The sequence below is a fragment of the Carassius gibelio genome, chromosome A19 (assembly GCF_023724105.1).
Source record: "Carassius gibelio isolate Cgi1373 ecotype wild population from Czech Republic chromosome A19, carGib1.2-hapl.c, whole genome shotgun sequence".
NCBI lineage: Eukaryota > Metazoa > Chordata > Actinopteri > Cypriniformes > Cyprinidae > Carassius > Carassius gibelio.
In genome coordinates this window covers 27,791,179-27,801,367 of record NC_068389.1, presented here as the reverse complement: position 1 = coordinate 27,801,367, position 10,189 = coordinate 27,791,179, and the positions used below count along the sequence as shown (strand labels likewise).

Genomic DNA, 10,189 nt, shown 5'->3' with positions numbered 1-10,189 from the left:
ACGGTCAGACTATAAACATAAATCTCAAACTCACAAGATCAGGATTAGTTTATAAGAAATCAGCTTTTGATTCTCAACAATGGTGACACAATATTCAGCTAATCTGATCAATTCTGGACATCACAAAAAGCTACAACAGAAAATAGCAAAAATACAAAATAAATACATGAACCAAAGAAAAATAGAAAGACAATTAAATTGCATAATTTATTCAAGCTGTGATGCATGCTGGGAGTCATCAGCATGCATTACAACATTGTTGAGGTTCATGTACTGATTTATGATGACTTTATGTGTCAGTGGCATTTAATACTTTATGTACGTTTTTATTTAAATATATATTTTACTGGTTTTGCAATACTGTTCCTCTTATTCAGTGGTTTTATACAGCATATGTATCAGTTGTTTTCAACTTTAAACACTGAAGTGAATGTCAAAATAAGATTTCTCCTGTGTTCCTGGTTCAGATCAGTCTCGTGACCCGTGCAGCTCTCACGATCATGAAGCTATCAGGGAGAAAAGAGTTTCCTTCTGAATCCAGAACTCTGTATGTTCCTGCTTCTCTGTCCTCAAACTGTAAGATAGTCATGTTTCCATCAGTGTGAGTCAGTGGATCGCTCCAGACTCCATCTTTTCTGATGGACACTGTAAAAAGTGATACTCAGGTGCTGGTCATATAATTAGAATATCATCAAAAAGTTGATTTAATTCCATTCAAAAAGTGAAAGTTGTATATTATATTCATTCATTACACAGAGACTGGTATGTTTCAAATGTTTATTTATTTTAATTTTGATGATTAAAACTGACAACTAAGAAAAATCCCAAATTCAGTATCTAAGAAAATTAGAATATAACTTAAGGCCAATACAAAGAAAGGAATTTTAGAAATCTTGGCCAGCTAAAAAATATGAAAATGAAAAGTATGAGCATGTACAGCACTCAATACTAAGTTGGGGCTCCTTTTGTCTGAATGACTGCATCAATGCTTCGTGGCATGGAGTGGATCAGTCTGTGGCACTGCTCAGGTGTTATGAGAGACCAGCCTGCTCTGATAGTGGCCTTCAGCTCTTCTGCATTCTTGGGTCTGGTATATCACATCTTCCTCTTCACAATTAAGAACAGGGATAGCATTGTCCTTAAACCAGGTACTGTTAGCTTTGGCACTGTGTGCAGGTGCCAAGTCCTGTTGGGAAATGAAATCTGCAACTCCATAAAGTTGGTCAGCAGCAGGAAGCATGAAGTGCACTCTTAAAAGAAATGGTTCTATTTAGAACCAAAAATGGTTCTATCACCCGCTTCATATATGGAACTCCAAAATGGTTCTATATAGAACCACTTTAATGGGTTCCATAAAAAGAACCCCAAATGGTTCTTTGAATCCAAGTTAGATGGTTCTATATAGAACCATTTAAGGGTTCTTTATTATTAAACAAGTTATTATTGAATAAGAAAATATAAACAATCCAGAAAATTCAAAATGTTTACATTTATTCAACTGATTATACAAAAATATCAGTGTCATTTAAAATTGCACCTCTGTATACTCTGCATTAGACAGCAAATTTCACATTTTACATTTAAGATGTTTAATTACATTTAACCATTTAGTTTGAATTATTTCATTTAAGCATTTTCACTTTGCAAAAAAACATACATAAGCTTGTTTATGTACATATACAGTACTTCACTTTTACATATATCTCTGAAAGGAGGAAAAACTAAATCATTTTTGATATTTGACAGTGCAGATAAAAATCAATACATGAACAATTAAAACAACTATTAAATAGCTCTACAATTTACACAAGTTGACTGTACATTTTCAGTACAGGTATTGGTGTTCTTTTGCCGTGCTCTTGTCTAAGTTTAAGCATATATTTTTGAATAAAAGTCATTGTGTGCTTAATGTCAACCGGGTATTGCACATTGAAGAGAAAATAGACTGCAAATAGGCATTCCACAGCCTGTGTCATGTCAATGTCTGCCTCTCTTATGATGTTCACATTGTCCATTATAATGCTGATGCTTTCAGCCTTGAGGGGATCAGGAGAGCCGTTAAACACTATGGTTGGTGTAGCACCTTTGGGTTCCTGTAAAACAAACCATTTCACATTTTGAGTGCTTTTCACCAATAAACAGAAGTCATCAAATAGACTTAAAATTACCCCATAATTTACTTAGCAACAAACCAACCAATGTATATGACTGTTTCTCCAGTTTGACACAATCTGAGATATATTTAATAATAAAAAGCTTTGTAATGTGTTTGAATGTCAACATTGCTGATGACTGAAGAACATTCAACATGCTACCACGTCGGTTCAACTTTGATTACTTTGAATCTCATCGGTTCTTTCGTTCTATTAACTGAATCGTTCATGACACAACACAGATATGACAGCTAAGCACGTGACACGCAAGAACCAACAAGACTCATAATTATTGATGTGAAGCTGATGTGCCACCCCATTGGATGTTATTCCCTTATCTATACATAGTCTAATTATAGCAACCTATCTTGGCAAATGTAATCTTTTTATCTCACTAACGTACCATTTGTATGTACCATTTTGCTTTAGAAGACAATTATTAACCCCTGGAGTTGTACAGATTTCTTTTATGATTTAAATTGGGGTGCTATTCAATGACATTACAAAGCAGTGCAAACAGTACAAAGTTTATGACTAAAGAAGAGAGTGAGTAAATTATAGGGTAAATAATTTTTTTTTTTAATTGTTACAAATTTGGCATAAGGGTGAGTTAACCGACTAATAATTTTATATTTGCATGAACAGTTCCTTTAATTCAAGTCAAGTGCATCAAATGTTAATGAAACTACAGAAAAACTATACTTACACTATCCACACAGTAGAGGAAGCTGGCGTTTTCTTTAAATAGTGCTGGCAATAAAATGAGTGCAGCATTCCTAACGAGACCTACAAACAGATACAAATGATTGTATATTAGGTACAGAAATCAATTAAAGGGATAGTTTACCCAAAAATGAAAATTCTGTCATCATTCACTCACCCATGTCATTTTAAACCTATATAGTTTTATTTCTTCAGCATAACATAAAAAATATATATATTTTGAAGAATGTTGGTAACCGAACAATGCTGGTACTCATTCACTTCTATCATATAGACACCAAACCAATGGGCACCATCTTTGTTCGGTTACCATCCTTCTTCTAAATATCTTCTTCTGTGTTCTGAAGAAGAAAGTCATAAAGATTTGAAATGAAATGATTTGAGTAAAGGATGACAATTTTTATTTGGGGGTAAACTATTCCTTTAATATTTGCATTATTTTAATACATGTTTTCATTTATACAATTTATAGGAGCTACAACCTTTACATTGACAATGCAAACAATGCAACTTTACACTGGGCATGGAACAGATAGGTTGGATGGGGAAAAATATATGGTGTAGTTACCTTCTGTGGTTTCCTCTGCTAGTCCAATGAGATTGGCGTAGAGTTTTTTTTGACTTCCTTCTTTTGCACTCCTGATGATGTTTGGTGCCATTTCATTCAGAGATGTTTCCATGTTCTTCGCCAAGTCTGTTCCAAACCTCATTGTCATTTCATGCAGCATCTTAAATACAAAACAGTAAAATTACTACAGGTGCTTATATCCAAATTACACACTTTCAGCCAAACAAGTTCCTTATCCCTATCCCTAGTTCACTTTGAAAATAAATTTTGGTATGTTTTAGCTTACCTCAAGGGCACTCGAGTACTTCGACTCAGCGCAGTAAAAAGTCATGCCTGATCCTCTTCCCCTTGACAGAAGTGAGAGGAAGAGGATCAGGCGTGACTTTTTACTGCGCTGAGTCGAAGTAATCCAAAAAGTGCTATTCCGCCATACATTATAGTAATCCTTTTTAACCTGCTTAGAAAAGTGCCACGTTTTATTTTGTGTCACCATACTTGGTCGTATAACTACTCGTGTAACTGTTTTTAAATAGGGAAAACGTTGATGTGTTTGGTCACTTATAAATTCATTGCTGTTAGATACCATTGAATATACTGGGCTAAGCTAAGTGCATCAAAGTGTCACCGCGCGCCAGAGCGATTAAGTGCACGCACCGAGATGAGAGAGGCATGTATCAACTCGTCTTAGTTAAGGGAATAACATAGTTTAATATGAAAAAAACTTTGGAGTATCCCTTTAACAGCTCGGGGTGAAAGTGGCTAACATGGTTTATGAAGTTTGTGGAATTACCTCCTGCATATTCTTTGTGTGCGTGACATGAGCGGACACAGTGCGTGTCTTCTGCAGGTCGTTCTTACCAAATTTTAAGCCAAAATGTGCCCAGATGTCGGCTTTAAAGTAGTTGGAGCATTTTACATTTTCTAGCACTCGCGTCTCGCCTCCCTCTGCCATTGTACGCTACCCACCAAAGCACGTACGCAACAGAAGACATCAGAAAAGCGTCCGAAAAGTACATTATAATTGGTTATGGTCTATTATTGAACTGATACCGAACCGTCTTCGTCTGCATCGTGGTGCATCGTAGAAACAATTAATTTCGGTAGAATTTGCGCTAGAGCTCCCATTTCTAAATGACCTCAATTTTTAACAGCAGTATATATATCTAAAATTAAAATAATAAAATAAGAATAAAACAAAATAACTTTATATCAAATAAAATACTTCATATTTGGCAAACGCTTTTATCTAAAGGGACTTGCATTGCGTTCAATCTATACATTGTATGTGTTCCCTGGGATACCCTTTTGCATTGCTAACACATTGCTCTACCAAATCATGGGCTATAGGAATTCACAGAAATATAATTACACTGATTTTTCTTATCTGCCTGGCACAAAATGTAACAATGTTTACTCACAAGCTGTGGCACTCCAAGAAAAGGAAACTGCTCCATTACTTCAGCTGCAGGCCTGTCCATAAGCTGTACTCTTTTGAAAAGAGTGCGCTTCATCCGGTTCTTGACTTCAGAGTAACTGGGATTGCTTTTACGCAACTCCAGGGTGATGGCATTAATGTGTTCCCGGAAACTTGTCTCATCCTCACCCATTACTTCCAGGTCCAACACAATCTGAGGTAGGAAGACAGTATTGTGCAGTACGTAAATATGAATCAAAGTCACAGAATACAATATTTAAGATTCAAACATTTAAAAACTGATGTATCACTTAAGGATCACTAAACCAAATACCTCCTGCGAACAAGCAGAATCTTTAAATGCCAATATATCCAATGGTTCTCTTCTACATTTTGCACTCTGAAATAATTGTCAACATGTACTTCATGTTAAGACAAATTTAATCTGCCTTCGACATTAAATTTATTGAACTGAACTTGCCTCTTGTTGTTGACCAAGTTCCTCCGAATCTGTTTGTCCAGCACACTTCCTTTTAATCCCATACTTCTCCTTCATTTGCAGGACGATCGATGAGCTAACCAAGGGAATCCTTTCTTTTTTAAATTTGTTTCTAAGGCATTCCAACAAGGTATCCTGTAGACACATTTATAATTTCTTTTTAAATTGAATTTTTTTTTTCTGTGTTAGATTTTTTTTAATGAGCAATGATCTTAATATTGTCACAATATTAAAAGAACTGCAATATTTTCATACATAACCAGAGGAGCTGCCATCCTTCAAAAATGGAAAGCGGGTGATCAAACTCCCCAGAACATCTCCATACATTTTATGATTTGGGTACCTAAGAAATATAATCAAATACATTATTTCAGTACCCAACAACCAACAAGTTTAAAGGGTTAGTTCACCCAAAAATGAAAATTCTGTCAGTAATTACTCACCCTCATGTTGTTCCTACCCCGTAAGACCTTCGTTCATCTTCAGAACACAAATTAAGATATTTTTGATGAAATCTGAGAGCTGGATCACTCCTCCATAGGCTGCTATATGACTGAAACTAGCTGGCCCAGAAAAGTTATTAAAGAGATCATTAATGCAGTCCAAGTGACTACAGTGACTCAATCTTAAGTATATCAAGCGACGAGAATACTTTTGGTGCGCAAAAAAATAAAAATAAAGTAACAACTTTATTCCACTATTCATTTCCTTCTCTCTGGGCCTCGAGTAAGTTCACGTAGTGTTTCTGCGCAGCGGCCCAAACTTCAATATCAGTTGTGGATAATGAATGAGAAAGTGTAGTTTTGGAGTGAAAGTCTCTGGGAATACAGACTGGAAGGAGGACAGGAATTCGCCTATCTGAAGGCTTAGAAAAGGGATGATTTTCTTTTGTATGGTGGGTGACAAAATCACATCTCCTATATCCCTACACTTCAGGTAAATGTCCCAGTGCACCTCACCTTCTGGAATGTAATGTCCAATGAGAAATGGCAAAATCCTGAAGAGGCACCAGACCTGAGCTGCAGACCCTGATAGTGTGTTTTTCTTTAGGACAGAATCTGGAAGTTTCTGAGGGAGGTTAGCCCGTTCATTTCTCCCTATCTTAAATGCATCCAATTCAGCATTTATCTGATTTAATGAGACAATGTGCAAAAAATGTAATGCCTGGATAACTCTGGTAACCACAAGAGGCACCACACCCTCAAGAAAATCGTGCATTAAGTCAGGGGGAAAGTTTTTTGTCACATCAAAGTAGTCCAGCTCAGCGAAAGGGCACTCACTGACCACACCATATGTCTGTTTGGATATTCCACTACTTTCCCTGAGTGCTTGCAGATGGTACTGATGTACCTGAGAAGATCGAATTATTACATCATCTTCATTAACGTGAGACCTTAGGTCTTTGTAGTTGATCATACAAAAGCGACAGATCCGTCCACTGCTAAAGCAGCAGGTGAAACCTGCCAGGCTGTGAGCAGACAAGTTGTCAGCTGAAATAGTGGCAAGGGCGCATTTCAAAATGATGTTCTGACCATTTACACTGACCTGGAGTCCTTGAGTGTACAACAGTTTCAGGTCATTAATCAGGGGCAGCAAGATATCTCTGTATGAGTACTTCTTTAGAAATTGATTTCTTACAAGTAAGCACAAATGTATATGCCTCAATTGTGATTTGCAGTTAGATTCAAGATTGCCAATCATAAAATAGAAAGCTGCTAATTTGTGAACCGATCTTTTAGACCCCAAGGGGTTTACCACTTCATATTCATCAGTGTACAGATGTAATCTTACAATATTAGGATCTCCAAAAAAGGGGCTCTCACGGAATAATTCTCCATCTGTGTAACTACTTAAAAAATCTGTACTTGGGGCTTGTTCACAGGTTCTTCGATATGATTCAAATATGTCAGGTTTCTCCAACTGAGTCTTCAGAACATCAATGATAGGCACATACTGAAATGTGTCCTCCTTTCCCTGGCTATTGGTTCCAAGAATGTGCTTGACTGGCTCCACTAAGTGTAGATGTTCTTTGCAATATTTGAAAAGTTGATAATCTGACTGAATATAGGAAAACACACTTTCAATAAGTGTCTGATTATTTAGCAAGTTATCCAAGTCTTCCTGGTCCTCTAGTCTAAATCCAGATTTTGTCAAGTGGAATTTTATGATTTCAAAATAATTTTGTTGGAAAAATTTCAAGATGAACTCCAAGCTGGAAACAATGGTATCCTGAGTTGCTTTAGGAAGTAAATGTTTTTCTTGAAGATTTAATATAAAGAGGGCTACATGCTGTCTCAGTCCCAATAACACAGTTTCTAAATCAATTCCAAGCAAAGAATTTTGGTTGTTCTCTAGCAGATCATCTTCAGGAACCTCCTCCTCACTTTCATTATTGTCTTCAAATACAGTAGCCTTTTCAAATAGGGGATGTTGCAAAGCTTGTCTGTGCTTTCGATAGATATGGTTTCTGTAACTTGCAACAGTTTTATATCTTCTAAAACATCCCTCAATGTCACAGGTAACACTAAAATCTGCTTGGTGGTTATGTTGCACTTGCAGGTGAGTTAGAAACTTTGTGAGTTGAAACTTCACAACATCACAAAATGAACATTTATAAATTTTCATCTGTAACGTTACCTCTGAAACTTTCTTTAGCATCAATGAGGTTTATAGTTTGAAGCCAGTGGCACGTGTCATCTACTGACCATTTATCAACCATGGTTATCTGGGGATGAAAAAAAACAAAGCATAAATAACACTTCATAAACCAACTATGCATTAAACACACCTAACCTTAAACATTTTTGGCTTTATAACATTTGAATACTAAAATGTAACCTTGTGCTATCATCACTTTAATCCAGCGCATGCATCACAGTAAACATAAACGAACACTGCACTGCAACTGTGTCTTTGCACAGTTTTAATAGCTACAGACCGGCCGGAAGTTTTGAACTGTAGCAGTGTCCACTTTCCTGCTGAGTTTAGCGCCAACCCTGATAAAACACACCTGAACAAGCTAATCAAGATCCTCGTCTGGTCTGGGTTGGAGTTAAAAACTGCACGAAAGTATCTTGCGGGGCCAAAGTGAAGAACTTCTAACATTACACCTGTTAACATAGGCCTGGGAAAAATACTCACCGCAAAATGAGTAGGCCTATGTGTGAAACTGCGACACACTTTCACATAATCATTCACCTCCGTCTTCCACCCGGTTCACTTTTATTTGAATCGGCGCCGTTTATTTGAACAACGAGCGCGCGCTTAATTGAAATGAACGTTAAAATTCACGCTTCTGACTGGAAGCTCGTCTACTTATAACACAGTTATCTTATTGTAGTTAACAATTCCGTTAACATTAACAAGGAAATAAAGGGAGACTATATCTTAATTAATTTAAAAACCGGAGCAAAATTAATTTAACAGGGCTTGAACCGACGGCTGACGAAGCCCGTCAGTGCTTCACAACAGTGTTTTTGAGGTAAATTTTGCTTCTAGTATCAGTGTTCAACACAAGGGCTACTCTAACAAATATAAATATTAACTGTAATACAAAATATTTCGGTAAAATCATTTCAAAAATGTAAAAACTTAACTTACCTTAGTGTATGAACGAGCAGAAATGGCGGACTCCTCAGTTTGAAAAATTAACTGTCACTTGTCTCGACTCCTCTCGAGATTCATCTTCGCCAATCCACCAATAGGAATTCAAGGATGATGCAACGCATACCGGGGAGGGGGAGGGGGTCTTTTTATGATTATTTGTTTTTAATGTTCCCTTCGTACATATCACAATATGGTATACAAAATAAAGACAACTCCTGGTTAGTTTATGTTTTTCTTCACAAATTTATTTCTTAAAAAAGGTAAACTATAATGTAAAGTAATATAAGTTTCATGCTAATGTACAGCTCAAATCATACACTGACTAGATATTAATATTTTTGAATAGCTACAGCAGTCATTCTCATGGGTCTTGACTCAAAAAGCTTTGTGAATGTGTTGAGTAAGGCCTATAATTATAGTGTAATCTTTAGTTTAAACTTCAGTCATAAAACATGAATTATAGAACCATTTTAATAAAAAAAAAGGTTCTTTGCATGCAAGGGTTCTACATAGAACCATTTTTTTTGGTAAAAGGTTCTATTGGCCAAGTACGGAACCCCAGGGTTCTATATAGAACCTTGAGGAACCCTTTTTTTTAAGAGTGTGCTCTAAAACTTCCTGGTATACGGCTGCGTTGACCTTGGACCTCAGAAAACACAGTGGACCAACACCAGCAGATGACATGACACCACAAACCATCACTGACTGTGAAACTTTACACTGGACCTCAAGCAACGTGGATTGTGTGCCTCTCCTCTCTTCCTCCAGACTCTGGGACCCTGATATCCAAGGGAAATGCAAAATTTGCTTTCATCAGAGCACACAACTTTGGACCACTCAGTCCTTTTTGAAGCGAGACGCTTCTGACGCTGTCTGTAGTTCAAGAGTGGCTTGACACAAGGAATGCGAAGCTGAAACCCATGTCTTGCATACGTCTGTGTGGCGTCTCCAGCTGCAGTCCACTCTTTGTGAATCTCCCCCACATTTTTGAATGGGTTTTGTTTCACAATCCTCTCCAGGGTGCGGTTATCCCTATTGCTTGTACACTTTTTTCCACCACATATTTTCCTTCCCTTCTCCTCTCTATTAATGTGCTTGGACACAGAGCTCTGTGAACAGCCAGCCTCTTTTACAATGACCTTTTGTGTCTTGCCCTCCTTGTGCAAGGTGTCAAAGGTCGTCTTTTGGACATCTGTCAAGTCAGCAGTCTTCCCCATGATTGTGTA

The 10,189-nt window shown here is 37.0% G+C and overlaps 2 protein-coding genes across 2 annotated transcripts; both read right to left on the bottom strand.

The window, feature by feature from the left end:
- Positions 1-1,560: 1,560 nt before the first annotated feature.
- LOC127935355 (uncharacterized) lies at positions 1,561-5,695 on the bottom strand. The gene is made up of 6 exons (XM_052533151.1): positions 5,613-5,695; positions 5,340-5,492; positions 4,863-5,072; positions 3,445-3,604; positions 2,860-2,939; positions 1,561-2,093 (listed from the first exon to the last, which is right to left on the bottom strand). The coding sequence occupies exons 1-6, from the start codon at positions 5,682-5,684 to the stop codon at positions 1,803-1,805; spliced, it is 966 nt and encodes a 321-aa protein (XP_052389111.1). The 5' UTR covers positions 5,685-5,695; the 3' UTR covers positions 1,561-1,802.
- A 394-nt stretch (positions 5,696-6,089) lies between these two features.
- LOC127935002 (uncharacterized) lies at positions 6,090-9,550 on the bottom strand. Its single transcript, XM_052532578.1, has 2 exons — positions 8,958-9,550; positions 6,090-8,082 (listed from the first exon to the last, which is right to left on the bottom strand). Exon 2 carries the CDS (start codon positions 8,013-8,015, stop codon positions 6,090-6,092), a length of 1,926 nt encoding a protein of 641 aa, XP_052388538.1. The 5' UTR covers positions 8,016-8,082; positions 8,958-9,550.
- Between the last annotated feature and the right edge of the window lie 639 nt (positions 9,551-10,189).